General features: G+C 40.7%; 1 protein-coding gene across 1 annotated transcript in view; it reads right to left on the bottom strand.

Annotated features, from left to right (window-relative positions):
* Positions 1-7,379, bottom strand: part of LAMA1 (laminin subunit alpha 1) — a 123,349-nt gene extending 115,970 nt beyond the window's left edge. Inside the window, exon 1 of the mRNA XM_070747567.1 lies at positions 7,210-7,379. Within this exon, the coding sequence (XP_070603668.1) occupies positions 7,210-7,288 (79 nt within the window). The 5' untranslated portion in view covers positions 7,289-7,379. The remainder of the gene's footprint in view (positions 1-7,209) is intronic.
* Positions 7,380-14,562: the final 7,183 nt, after the last annotated feature.

Raw genomic sequence — 14,562 nt, 5'->3', positions numbered from 1 at the left:
ATAGATAGATAGATAGATAGATAGATAGATAGATAGATAGATAGAGATACATACATGCATGCATACATACATACATACATACATGTTCCTCTTATGATCATATTTCTCTCTCAAAAGAATCTTCAGTTTTTATTTACCATACTCATTATTGCAGGTATTTTGATTATAGTGATATCAAAATAATTTTCAAGTAATTTATCATTTGAATTAAATAAGGCAAAAGAAGGTGCATTATTCCTAGATCATTTTAGATGAGTAAACCATAATTTTTATTCTCTTCAAATCATTACAAAAATTATGTATTTCTTTTCAAAATGTTAACAGCTGCATTCTCAAAGGATTTCAGGGTTTTTGTAAAAAAAAACAAGGAGTTTATTTATTTATTCAACTTCTATGCCACCTAATCCCAAATAACTCAGAGAATTCAGCATATTAGGAAGAGCAAAAGCACTTAGTCTTAGATACATCACATAATGTTCCATTATTGGGGATGAGATGCTTACATTGGGCAGTTTAGATTGTTAACATATTACCCCCCACAAAATTCAATCCTCATTTTACCAACCTTGGCAAAATGCAAGACTGAGTAAACTTTGAGCCTGTCAGTATCAAATTCCAGGCTGTGAGAAGCCTACAATACTGCATTCTAACCACCAATACTGCATTCTAACCACCAATACTGACCTCCAGATTCTTTTTGAAAGTATCCAGTGATGTTAGTTTTACCTTATTTTAGAAGTTTCAATTTTTAAAATTGCAATTCTGGTAACTAACAACAATAGAGATTTACTGATTGTTAACCTCACTGAAAATGTATTTACTCCTTAGCATTAAAGGCAGGGGCGGGCAGGAAGTGGAATGGCATGGAACGCCGTTCCACCGGCAGAAATGGAGCTGCATGCCCAGCTCCAACACCGCCAGCCATACACGCACTGTGCACGCGAGATTCAGCTTCTGCACATGTGCAGGAGCTGAATCTCGCTGTCCCAGCCACCAGCAACATTGCCCCCTGCTAGGTGGGCCCAGAAAATGCAGCGCTCATCCAGTAGGCATGGGGTGCCTCTGCCACTGATGCTGCTGATGCAACCAGCCAGCGGCCGTGGGGCTGGGTCCTGCGAGGCATGGCGGTGGTCAGTCCTGGCCAGGAGCCCCCAGTGGGAAGAAATCCTCCAGGAAGGAGAGCAGTTTGTCGGGGAGACGACACTCCCCCGTTGCCCGTGTCTCCTCAACAAGCTGTTCTCCTTCCTGGAGGATTTCTTCCTGCTGTTGGCTCCTGGCTAGGACTGACCGGAGCGCCTCTGCTGCTGCTGCCAATGCAGCTGGCCAGCAGCCATCGGGCTGAATCCTGCAAAAATTATTTCTGGGCCCTGCAAAAAATATTTTTCTACCATGGAATATCAATATGTTGATTCCTCATGATTGAATTTATCACAATCATTTACCTATCTCTAACTGAATTTGTGTAAAAAAATTTTTTTTGCACAATTTCTCTGATACAGCTAATGAATATATCTCACATGCACATATCCACAAGCTGTTCTCTCCAGATGTGGTATGAGTAAAAGTTACACAATTCTCAAACAATAAATTCTGGTATGTGGAATTCCAGCACTTCAAGAAAAGGAGAGATTAGAGAGAATGATGCTATCCATACATCAGTATTCTTGCTCAAGACAAACAATTACTAAATATATATTGGGAATTCATGCTTCGCTGTACCAACCTCCTCTAACCACTATAATTCTAATCTAATAATTAGATTATAATTATCATTCTATAACATTGTGGATAGTGATTGTAGTCTAGCACATCTAGAAAGCACCAGGAAGTCTGTTAGTCTTTCCTTTGTGATAAACTAACAATATATAGCAATCAGTCCAGTTATTTAACATTCAAACAAAACTTTATCCCACTCCTGGGATAATCTGGGGCCATTTGGCAAAAATGGTCCATAGGTTACTTCAGAAAACATTATTGCATACTTAATAGCTCACAGAAATGGTTTCCTCATAACAAAAAATTCCATAGTGATCTGCAGTGACCTTCTGGAAATGGTGATTCTCGTTTAAAGAAATAATTGTCTTTGTCAGAGTTTCTCAATCTTAGGAACTTCATGATATGTGAACTTCAACTTCCAGAATTCCCCAGAAAGCAAGCTGGCTAAGTAATGCTGGGAACTGAAGTCCACACATCTTAAAAGTCGCAAAGGTTAAGAAATCTTAATATTATTAAGGGACACAGAATCATACAAACAGAAGGCAGAGCTTTAGGCCATCAAATCTAATCCTTTTCATCATTTAGGAATCCAAGTTAAAGCAACCCAGAGAGTTTTCAACATATCCACTGAAAGGAGTTGATCACCTGATTTAATAGCTGCTAATACAGGAAGTCCTCAATTTACGACCATAATCAAGCCCAAAATTTATGTTATTAAGTGAGAAATTTGTTGAGTTTTGCCCCATTTTACAACTTTTTTTTGCCACATTTGTCAAGTGACTCACTGAAGTTATTAATTTAGTAATATGGTGGCTAAGTGAATCTGGCTTCCCCATTGACTTGAGTCACATGACTCCAGGACATAAATATGAACCATCCAAATATAAATCACATGACCATGGGTATCAGGGGTGGGTTCTAATGTACCTTGCTGCCAGTTCGCTTCCTCCCAAGCTGCGTGGGCACGCTTCATGCGCATGCGCATATGCACAGAAATCCAAAAAAATAAAAATAAAAGCCAAAAGCAAGATGGTGACACATGCACAGTGCCGGAAACATGGCTTCTGCATATACTCAGAAAAGAATAATATTTTTTTAAAAAAAATTAAAAAAGATGGCGGCGCCCATAGACCAGCACCAACCGAACCAAGTCAATGACATCATCATGATGTCACGATCAGGTCACTACCAGTTCAGGCGGACTGGTCCAAACTGGGAAAAACCGTCCCCTTATGCGGATGCTAAAATAGTAATAAGTGTGAAAAATGATCATAAGTCACTTTTTTCAGTGATGTAACATTGAATGGTCATTAAACGAGCTGTTGTAAATTAAGGACCACCCATACTGTTAAGATTTATCCAGTTCTTCCATGTCTCTTCATAAGGCTTAATTCAGTGTTCCTAAACTGGGGTTAATTACCAGGATTGGGGAGGGAAACTACTTTGGGCATCTCCTGGGTGTAATGGAGCTTGTGACTTGAGGATCCCGTTTGAGACTGACACTGCCTAAAAGGACTTTTAAGAATGCTTTATGCACAAAAATGGAAAGATACTTTAATTCCCACAAAAGATAACTTGCTGCAAAAGCAAGCATAGATGGCCAAATTGTCAGCTTCAACTAAATAAATTAAAGAAAATAATACAATTAACAATTTATTTCTTAAAATACAGCTTCTGTATTTTTGTGCTTGAGTTGGGGGGGGGGGATGAAACTTATTAGGTGTTGTGATTCAGCCTGAGGCTCCTCAGGGAACGGCTGGAACTCTGCCGGATCCATGCTCAGAGGGGGAGGACAATGAACAGGAGGGGGAGGACCAGGCAGAAGAGGAAGAGGAGGAGGGAGAGCAGCCTGAGACCCCGGGGGGGGCCCTCTCCCCAGCGAGTAGCCTGGATTCATTAGATGAAGACGCCCAGGCTATCATAGATATGAGGCAGAGATGGGCAGCCCAAAGAAGGGGCCAATTAGCAAGGTATTTCCATCCCTGAATTGGTAAAAGCTGGGTTTGGGTGTGGTTCTCCTCAGCAGGGTTGAAAAGGCAGGCCCGCCCTTACTGTATTGTGGAGAGTTATCAATTGGGAGTCCTGTGACCTTGCTTCGATTCTTGGCGTCTCCGATCCTGGCTTGTGGCTTCGAAGGCTGAAGACTTGGGGGAGGCGTGGGTTTTATTACCTCCAGTGTTGTTTTTGCCAGCAAGAATCCTGTTTTATTGCCTGGCCGTCGTGAAACCTCTGTGAAGCTTCATAACGTTCCTGTCTGTAAGAACAGTTTTTGTTACCTGTGTTTGCTTTCAAATATATAAACTGCCTTTGCTTTGTACCAGTGTGTCTAGATACTCTTTTTAGTTGGTGTTGGCGTCTGGGGGGATCCAGATTAGGTAGGATTGTTGTTATAGAAATGGCTAGTATATATTACTACATAAAAGTAAAAAGTTGAGGTTGTACGTTATCTTATTCTCCAATACTAAAGAGTGGGAAGTCCATGCTTTTCTTCTTCTTTCCCCTTAACTTTTTCCTTATCCCTATTTCCTCTTCTACTTTCCCATTATTTTTGTTTGTATGTTATATGTTGATAAACAAATGAAATAAAAGAGGCTGATACTGCCATGATGTGTAAAGCTACAAAGTCTTTGAGGAGGGAGAGGGCAATGACATTGACATCAGAAAAGGGGTGAAACAGTTTAGGAATCACTGGCTTAGTTTCTACTCCTTAATCATCTTTATTACTGTTCACTGAACCTGTTTCAATCTCCCTAAATCTTAAAATGAATTTTTGACTATAAAATGAATTTTTGTTGATTGACTTTTAAATGGAAATATATATGATTATGCTGTTGTCCCCCCCCCCCCAACTGAGAAAGAATTAAGACATTTCTTCTACCAAAGAAATTTTAAAAATAACTTTTGGCATTAATGATTATATCTTAATAAAACAACATATGTCTTCAATCTTAATAGTTTTATTCTCTCCCTGATCGTGCCCCCCCCATTCAGAATAGAGACCCAGCTGTAATCTTTACAGACAATTTATAATGTGCTTAGAATATATTTTTCCACCTAGAGCAGCTCTGCAAGATTTTTTTAAAATTTCTAGTCCTCATGGACTATATATATATATATATTCCAAAGCTTTGTTTCTCCCATTCATCAGAACCCACAGTACTGTACGCCATCACCGTTATATGTTCTGAATAGCTTGTTTCAGTTGCACAAAAGCAAATTCATGAAATCCAGTTCTCCCCTGTAGTGGTTCATGGGTCGGACTACTAGCCCAGGATGCAAGATTCCCTTCCTAGCCTATGAAGTCCCAAATTCCATTTTGCTAGGGGTGGAATTTGGCAATCTGGGGCGGGGGGGGCAGCCTTGAAGTGGCTCTAGAACCTGTAATAGTTTCTCATGTCTGAATCTACTAAGAAAAGAGCATCTGAAGGCTGGAAAAGCACAGTGGTTAGAGCATAGGCTACTTCAGTTAACTGCTAGCTGTTGTTCAGCAGTTCAAATCTCACCATCGGCTGAAGGTTGACTCAACCTTCCATCCTTCCGAGGTGGGTAAAATGAGGACCCAGATTGTTGGGGTAATGAATCCAAAATATATAATTTACTTGGGTTAAAAAATAATAAGGAAAAAAAATTTTTTTTAATAACGAGCCTAATAGATTTGTAAGATTCAAATAAAAAATGAATTTGATGACCAGCGATTAATTTAAAGGTTATTGTAATGTTTTAATGTGAAATGAAAAGCTATATGAGTTTTTTGAATATATAAAAGATATATGTTTTTACAATTACTTTGTAAAAGAAAGAGTTATAGAGCTTCCAATGAGTGATTACAAAGGAAAAAGGAAAAATTTGTATATGTTTGACAATAAGCTGGACTTTGTGTTGGAAACTATGTATTGTTCTTTAACTTTGTGTTGGAGAAAAAATAAAAAAATTATGATGGGAAAATTTTTACTACCCCACTGTAGGCGTGGCTTATACAGGACGCTCTGCATTTTCTTTCAACATCTTTCAGTGCCAATTGGGTGCTCTGGGGCGGAGCTCCATTTTTGCTACCCCCACTGTGTTCCTCCCCTCCTCCCGGGCAGCAGCCCACCCATGTTGGGGGCAATATGCTGATTCTGTAAACCCACTTAGAGAGGGCTGTAACAGCGGTATATCAGTCTAAATGCTAATGCTAATGATGATGATGATGATGATAATAATAATAATAATAATAATAATAATAATAAGGACCCAGATTGTGGGGGCAATATGCTGGCTCTATTAAAAAGTGCTATTGCTAAAATGTTGTAAGCTGCCCTGAGTCTAAGGAGAAGGGTGGCATAAAAATCAAATAAATAAATAAATAAATAATAATAATAATAATAATAATAATAATTTATTAGATTTGTATGCCGCCCCTCTCCAAGGACTCAGAGCAGCTCACAACAACAATACACAATGTACAAATCTAATGTTAAAAGAACAATTTAAAACCCTTATTATAAAAAAAAAACAGACAACCTTGCTATTGGAAGGGGAATACTGTACTGGCAATCTATTTATCTTTGTTGGGAGGAAAGATGCCCAGCCTTGAGGGGCAATTCCATCGAGCCCAGCAAGAAGACAAACATTTCTAAACTTTTTTTTAAAAGTACTGTATATTTAATTGAATTTTTGTTTTACTTTATTGAAAACAAAACGGAGAATCTAAAAACCCACTTCAAAGCAAAGTGGGCGGGGGGCTTCAGCTCAACCGGCAAAAGGCGACACCACCCACCCACCCCCAACTTCCCGCAAGAAGACGAAACAGCGGAGGAGAATCGAGTTTGGAAGGGAGTCGTAAATTACAAACAGGATGGCCGGCAAGATGAACAGAGGGACGGATGGGAACCGGCCGCGCAAAGGGACAGTGAGGCGGGGGGGAGCAATCGAGGGTTTCTCTCGGGGGGCAAAGAAGGATCTTTTCCCGTGACCAGAAACCCGCGATTAAAGCCATGAAGCCCCTTTCGGGATCTTTTAAAGCCGGCCTTGCTGTTTCTCTCTCCTTCGGTGGAGATCGAAAACTTTAAAACTTTTAAGCACGTGCTACCGGCGGAGCCCGAACTCCGGGAGCTTTTTCCACCCTTTTCCCCGCCCGAGCTGAGGAAAAAGAGAAAAAAAAGCATGCGAGGAAATCGACGGTGGTTTTGTTTTTCCCCCCTCCGCCACCGGAGCACCGCGCCCAGCTGACCCGGGCGCGCTGACCTCCCACCCTTGCCCAGTAGCTCCGGCTGCGCGCCCTCGCCTTGCACGGCCGGACGGGTCTCCGACTTAAAAGCCGGGGAGAGGGAATCGAGGAGATGGACTCCCGTATCCACCCTCGCGTGCTTTCGACGGGGATTTAGGCGACCTGGGCAACGGCTCGATCCCCGCCGCTCATTCTAGCCACGGCGGCTGAGGCCCGGGTGTGTGCGGGGGATGTTTCCAACCCCCTCGGGATCCCCCGCAGCCGCGCCGGAATGGAGCGCTCACCTCGAAGCTGAGCCTCGGCGCCGCCGAGGAGCAGCAGAGCCGGGAACGCCAGCTGCCACCAGCACGCGCGGCCGCCCATTTTCCACCCCCGGTTTGGCTGGAAAGCGGCTCCACAGGTGGAAAGGGCGGGAAGTCTCCAGGCTCCGGAGATGCCTTTTGTTGCCGCTTTTCTAACTCTGCCGCGAAGCAGCCGTCCGGCTCCGCCGCGCCCGCCCCTTCTTGTCACCCGCCCTTATCTCTGCCGCCCTCTACAGTACGTGAGCCTTCCAGCCCTTGGCAAGCCGCAGGTCCGGCGGAAACCATTCCCACAAGGATAGGGGGGGTTGATTCCCTGGGGCTTGGGTGCTCCTTGGTGTAATCCCGGGGGGGTCCCGCAGGAACCCCCAAAGTGGAAGTGTTTATTTCTCCATTCAAAGATGTCGGGGACATCTGCTGCCCACCTGACATTCCCACTCGGGGACGATGCTTATTTCCCAAGAGTCACATCGCCACCCTTTACGGGTGGTTTGCTCCCGCGGTAGCTGTGGTAGCGAAAGACCCTGAAATGGGGATGGGGCGGGGGGGAGGAATCCGTGATGAGGGAGGGAAACATTCCTGAGCCGTTCAGAACGATTTTAAGCCGCTTCCCCCGGAAAGCAGGGACGGCTTAAAGGCAGCTGATTCAGTCGTAAATATACATCTTGGAAAAGAAAGGACGTGACTTATTTTCTATATAAAATGCCCACCTTGGGATACCCAGTGATGCAGAGGAGCGTCCGGCGTTAACTTATAATAATAATAACAGTTGGGAGGGACCTTGGAGGTCTTCTAGTCCAGTGTTTCCCAACCTTGGCAACTTGAAGATACTGTATTTGGACTTCAACTCCCAGAATTCCCCAGCCAGCTGGCTGGGGAATTCTGGGAGTTGAAGTCCAAATATCTTCAAGTTGCCAGGGTTGGGAAACACTGTTCTAGTCGAACCCCCTGCTTAGGCAGGAAACTTATTCAAATGAGCTTTTCTATTGCTCAAGGACAGAAGTTATTGTAATATAGGGATGCATCAAAGCTTTAAAAGATGGATTGTGTCATTATCTGCAAAACATTATTTTCTTTTGAAACTTTTTGCTCGCTTTCTTTTGGGGGGGGGAAGCCTTTTGTTATTGGGGAAACAGGCATGCGATTATAATTGGTTAAAAAGGAAAACACTGTGAAAATGCAGCTATAAATTGCAATAATTTTGCCCATAACAAGCCTATGCTATTTTAGCATGCAGTGCTTGCAAAAGTGTTAGGATAAGTGAATTTAGGAAAGTGGATTCTGCAAACTATTGGTAAATCAGCTATGGGCAGTTGATGTACTTTATGCTTCATATTAAAGCCCTAACTATTGGATTCCTAGTAATAGGCTGATTTTGAACATATTGTTTCTATTGTTCTTACCATTGGTTGTTGGGGTTTTTTGTATAGTCTTGCAAATACTCATTCTAAATAAAGGTTATACATTTCCTAATACACATAGATAAATCAACAGAAGGAAACTTATGGTAAATAAACAGTGAGTACCAAGTAATCACTAATAACTTTTGAACAAGTACATTTCCCAAAATATTAATTACATCTAACAACATATAGACAGGTTAGTCAGGAATCAGTATAAGAAATCCCAAGAAATATAATAACATTCAATTAAATTAAGTACAGTGATGCCTTGTCTTAAAAACCCCTCGTCATACAAACTTTTCAAGATACAATCCCGGGATTTAAGATTTTTTTGCCTCTTCTTCCAAACTATTTTCACTTTACAAACCCAAGCCGCCGCCACTGGGATGCCCCGCCTCCAGACTTCTGTTGCCAGCGAAGCGCCTGTTTTTGCGCTGCTTGGATTCCCCTGAGGCTCCCCTCCATGGGAAACAACACCTCTGGACTTCTGTGTTTTTGCGATGCTGCAGAGGAATCGCAGCAGCACAAAAACGGGCACTTTGCTGGCAACGGAAATCCGGAGGTGGGGTTTCCCAGTGAGGGGAGCCTCAGCGAAATCCCAGCATCACAAAAACACAGAAGTCTGGAGGTGGGATTTCAAGGACTTCCGTGTTTTTGCGATGCTGCAATTTCGCTGAGGTTCCCCTCGCTGGGAAACCCCACCTCCGGACTTCCGTTGCCAGCGAAGCACCCGTTTTTGCACTGCTGGGATTCCCCTGCAGCATCACAAAAACATGGAAGTCCGGAAGTGGGGTTCCCAAGGAGGGGAGCCTCAGGGGAATCCCAGCAGCACAAAAATGGGCGCTTCGACTGGCAAAAAGGCTGAGTTTTGGGCTTACACGCATTAATCGTTTTTCCATTAATTCCTATGGGAAACATTGTTTTGTCTTACAAACTTTTCACCTTACAAACCTCGTCCCGAAACCAATTAAGTTCGTAAGATGAGGTATCACTGTATATTATTTGGAGTTAGTGCATTTCAGAAAGCCGCTTCTCTACTCATTCCAGCAGTTTATGTTTCAGTTCTGGCATGAAAGAAGAAAGCAAAACATCCGCAGCAGAAAAAGTCAACATATTTCCCGAAACAGCATGTCAGTGGGAAGAATCTTCTCTGTAGTGACACAGAGCCAGATGGGGAGCAAGGAACAAAGGCAAAAAAAAAGTTAGAAAAGAAAACATGACCATTTGTGTATCTCTGGAACACAGTCAAATCTTACACTTAATGTTTTTTTTTTTTTTTATCACAAATCGGTCTTAAGCATTTCTTCTTTCTATATGTTATATTACTGTAGCAGATAGTTAAGACTTGATGAACCCTTTGGGCTCAGAGAGATAAAGGGGTTAGGAATTAGATGGGGCAAAACCTCCAGGAAATTCCTGAGGTGTAGGCTCAATGGAGAAGAAACATCCCCCAAAACAGCCATGCAAAGCGCTTCCATGCTGGGATCAAGAAAACGACAGAGATGTGACTGTGCACACCCCAGGAGTCAAGTTCAAGTCAAGGGCATTTTTCACCTTTTGACTGTTCCCAAGCCAATAAAAGCTTTGAAATAAATTATTAAAAGGGTCTCATTATTCTATCAATCTCTGTCTGACTTGCCATAAGCAGAATATCTACTGTTTCTGGAAATAGAACAGAAACCAACCAAATTTGATGTGCTGGTTTAGGCAAATAAAATAAATCAGAATTAGGCAAATAAGTAAGATCATGTTACAAAATGGGCTGAATCAGTGGAAGGGCAGCATAGAAAAAAATATTCCAGAAAAATGGATCCAAACGGATCTATCTGGGAAAGCCGCCCTGAGTCTATGGAGAGGGGCGGCATACAAATCCAATAAATAAAATAAATAATAAATAAATAAAGGCAGGTGGAAATCGGTGGCTCAAATGTTGCTGTTTGTTCATTTATAAGCTTCGTCCACCCATTATCTCCTTCTGCCTCCCTTATTATTGTACATACAAAGAAAAACTATTGTAGAAGAAGGAAGAGATGCAATCTATTACTTTATTACTTTAAAAAAGCTATATCCTATCGCCATTGCTGGCAAAGGGATTGGAAAAGCCATTTTCTGTATGCTTTCTCTATTTTGTTTTTTAACCAATCAAAAGTAACGTGGGAATGAAAACATGTAAGGAGAGGCCACATTTGATGAAAAGAGATAAGCTGGCAAAAGAAAGTTTGAGCTTGGAAGCAAACTGGGTCAGCAGAGAATGCAATTTCTAGAAAACTTTGTAAAGCAGCAATTTAAAGCAGCATTTCTCAAGCTTAGGAACTTTAAGATGAGTGGACCTGAATTCTCAGAATTCTCCAGCTTGCATGCTGTATTCTGGAGTTGAAGTCTACATATCTTAAAGTCATTAAGACTAAGCAATATTGCTTCAGGGCATTTCTAGCTTTTGAGAATGTTGCTACTCCTACACTGCAAAACTCTAAATTCTAGATCATGTGACTCATAGTGGAGCAGTTATTAAGGGATTTGTAAGAGTTTTGCACAATACATTTTGCTTGCTTTCCCTAGTAGCTCCTTATACTACCACATTACCAAAGGGCATTCTATAATGTAAAAATAAGGAAGAAAGAGAGAGGTAAGCTATTTTCTTCTGGAGTGTCTTGATCTTGGCACCATCAGCAATGTCTGCTGGCCAGACACCGAAGCTCTGAAGTTAGAGCCAACCATGGTATTTTGCCATAATGTCATTTGCAGCAACGGTATTGTATCTTCACTAAAGATTGAGCAATGTCACAGCTAGGAAATAGTGAAGTTAGTCACTGACATCCTTGGAGAAGTGAGAAACTCTTTGAAGTCTTTAGATTCCATCTCTTAAGGTCAAAAGTGATAATAATGTCAACAATTATCCCAGGGGGATTATATTTTGCAGTCCAAGAGATCATAGCAGTTTACATGCATTATTTTAGGAACAAGACACATATATACTAGGCATATATTGTTGTGTATGATTTCCTTGAAAGAGCTGGGCTACAATTGGAGGCTGTATTGTGTTTTGAAGCCAATTTGCTGTTTCCTGACATTCAGGGTGTAAGTGTTGAAAAGGTGTCTTCTTTCATTGCTAATGGTGGAACTTGAGGGAGGGGAGTTGTGTCACCCATGCCTTCATAACTTTCTACTTAGATCATTGCCACATGCTTTATTTAAGAAAGAAATTTTGATAGCCATAGTAGTGCTAACAACCTAGAATTTATTTAGGAAAATTGCAAAGCCCCCTTACACATTTTAATTCAATTTCAGTAGCTGCCAAATTAAGGAGATCAAAGCATCATCTGTTGGATAACTTCATGGGTACCTTTTATAACTTCTGAATATTCTGCCATCCTTTTAACGTGGCATCTGCCTGAAGCAATGTCTTTGGGGTTCCTTATTGGGAATTATATGTCACTTTTCCAAAATACAATGCCTTTTCTTTTTACAATGAACAGGTTTCTTTTTTGAATTTTCTCAGATAAATATTTGTTGTAGTGAAAAGACAAGAAAATGTTTCATGTTAGAAAAAGACACCAACCACCAACCCCCTACTTGTGACATTTCATTGTACTCTTTTATATTCCATTGTTACCGCTCAAATAATTAGATGATACAAACTAAGGAACTAGAACAAAGAACAAACCACGCTAAATGTTTTAGAGAAAGGAGAAGAATATCATTTAAGACTATCATTTTTTGGTAGTCACTTCAAAAGGTTTATAAATAGGCCTGCACTGAGTAAATCATGAAGCATGGCAATAGAGAGACCAAGCCCCCAATGAATTGAGTTATGAAGCTTATGATAATATTTAGCAACCTGACATGTTGCTGTGTTGATTAAAAGGAAAGACTTGCAAATGTTTTCAGCATAAACTGATATTTGGATAAGAGACATTTACTAATTTATGAAGATTGTGTTTCTGTGTAAACAAGAGCTGTTGATTAGAAGCATGATGCTGAGAATGAGAAATATGTGGAATCACAACCTAATTAGGTATCTCCAGAGATAAGCTCTGTATCTAGCCTTTATCATCAAAGACTGTGTTTAGACAAGATAAGAACTTTTCAGGTTCATTTGTGTTGCTGTTGCTGACTCAACTTTAGTTGTTCAGTAACCAGGAAAATATTCTTCCATCCTTGAGCTGTTCCACTCCTCTGATATAGCTATATCAATTAATGGATTCTTCTGCTGGGGATTGAAATAATAGAAATCAACTTTCAATTAAAATATCTCTGTGTGTGTGTGTGTGTGTGTGTGTGTGTACTGCATTCCATGAATATTCACTAATAATCTTGCTCCACCCACCCCTGTCCACTACACAACTACACAGCTTCCTAGGTTTAAACATCTTTCAAACTGAAAGTTTAATCATAACACAAGAATTACTGAAAAAACTGTGGGTTATTATCTTCATTGTATCCTCAAACCAATAGTGAGCCATTCAATTAACCTAACTTAGGGTGGATCAATACTTGTTAGTTAACACAAGAGATTTTACTAATCCAGTCTTATTAAAAAAAACAGTAGTATTAGTTACATATGCAAGAGGTATGTCAAAACGTTATGAGGTCATGATGACACAAACTCAGGCTCTTTTGTACTTACATCATGATTTTGCAGGATATCAGGGTTGAGCTTGTGTGATATCATAGCAAATGTTTTCTTGAAATTTCAGCTTGGATGCTCCTGATAATTGCTATCAATTATAATGGTTTTAACTTATTGCCAAAAAAATTTCAATTTTATAATAGTCAGTGTGGGGTTCCTGATGCTTTCTGAATTTGATTGTTTTCACAATCAACAAGCCAAAAAGGGAACAAAAAGATTAAAATACCTCCTACCAGCATTCAGCATCCAGAGGAGCAAACATTAATTCAAGATTAACATCAGACTAACAATCAGGTAAACAATACCCCAATCAAGGAACTGCCAGATAAACAGACAAACCAAAGAACCTCTAAGACCACCCCCACCAACACTTCTTCAGCTCTGACTGGAGGGTAGGAATGGATGGACTTATATTCCTTGCAGAAGCTGGTCATTTGTATTCTTTTTAGAGAGTTGTTGCAGCCACTTTGGCTATTTGTCTGTGAACTCAGGGTCACCTGAGTAAGTACTAAATGGGTATTGAGCCTTCTTGCGACTGCTGAAAGGACTTCTTCAGAGTCGAAGAAGCTTCTTGGAAAAAAAGGGGAAAAAAGAAAAAAAAAGTGAAAAGTGAAAAACAAGAAAGTCCAATTGCCTCTTGAAAAAGCATCTGTGGGATAACCATAACCAGGATGGCAGATAATTTCCATAAACATTTAGCTGTTTTCAAGTTGTCCGGGAGCATGAATGGGTTCCCAGAAAAATTGCAGACTACAGGAACTACTGCACCTATTAACAGCGGTGTCCCCCCCAAAGCAACATTCTAGGACCAACACTCTTTAAATTTTACATGAATTATCTTTACGATCATATTATAAACATCTGCGTTCTCTTCTCTGATGATGTAAAACTATATAACACTACTGACAATGCTGCTACCTTTCAATAAGACCTTGACTATGTGTCAGAATGGTCAAACAATTGGCATGTTCCAAATCTCAACCAACAAATGCTCTGTCTTATGCTTCAGCAAAAAGAATCAGAACACAAAATATAAACTGAGTGGACAACACCTCGTAAACGACCCTCACTCTGTCAAGGACCTTGGAGTACTAATATCTAAGGATCTAAGTATCAAAGCCCACTGTAACAGTATCACCAAAAAGGCATTAAGAGTTACAGTATAAACCTAATCTTGCATAGCTTCTTCTCCGGTAATATTACACTACTAACCAGAGTATACAAAACATTTGCTAGACCAATTCTTGAATACAGATCATCCGTCTGGAACCTGCACTGTGTATCAGACATTAATACAATTGAATG

Source organism: Erythrolamprus reginae, chromosome 3, assembly GCF_031021105.1.
Source record: "Erythrolamprus reginae isolate rEryReg1 chromosome 3, rEryReg1.hap1, whole genome shotgun sequence".
Taxonomy (NCBI): domain Eukaryota; kingdom Metazoa; phylum Chordata; class Lepidosauria; order Squamata; family Dipsadidae; genus Erythrolamprus; species Erythrolamprus reginae.
The sequence above is the reverse complement of the archived record's forward strand: the minus strand, read 5'-3'. Positions and strand labels throughout refer to the sequence as shown.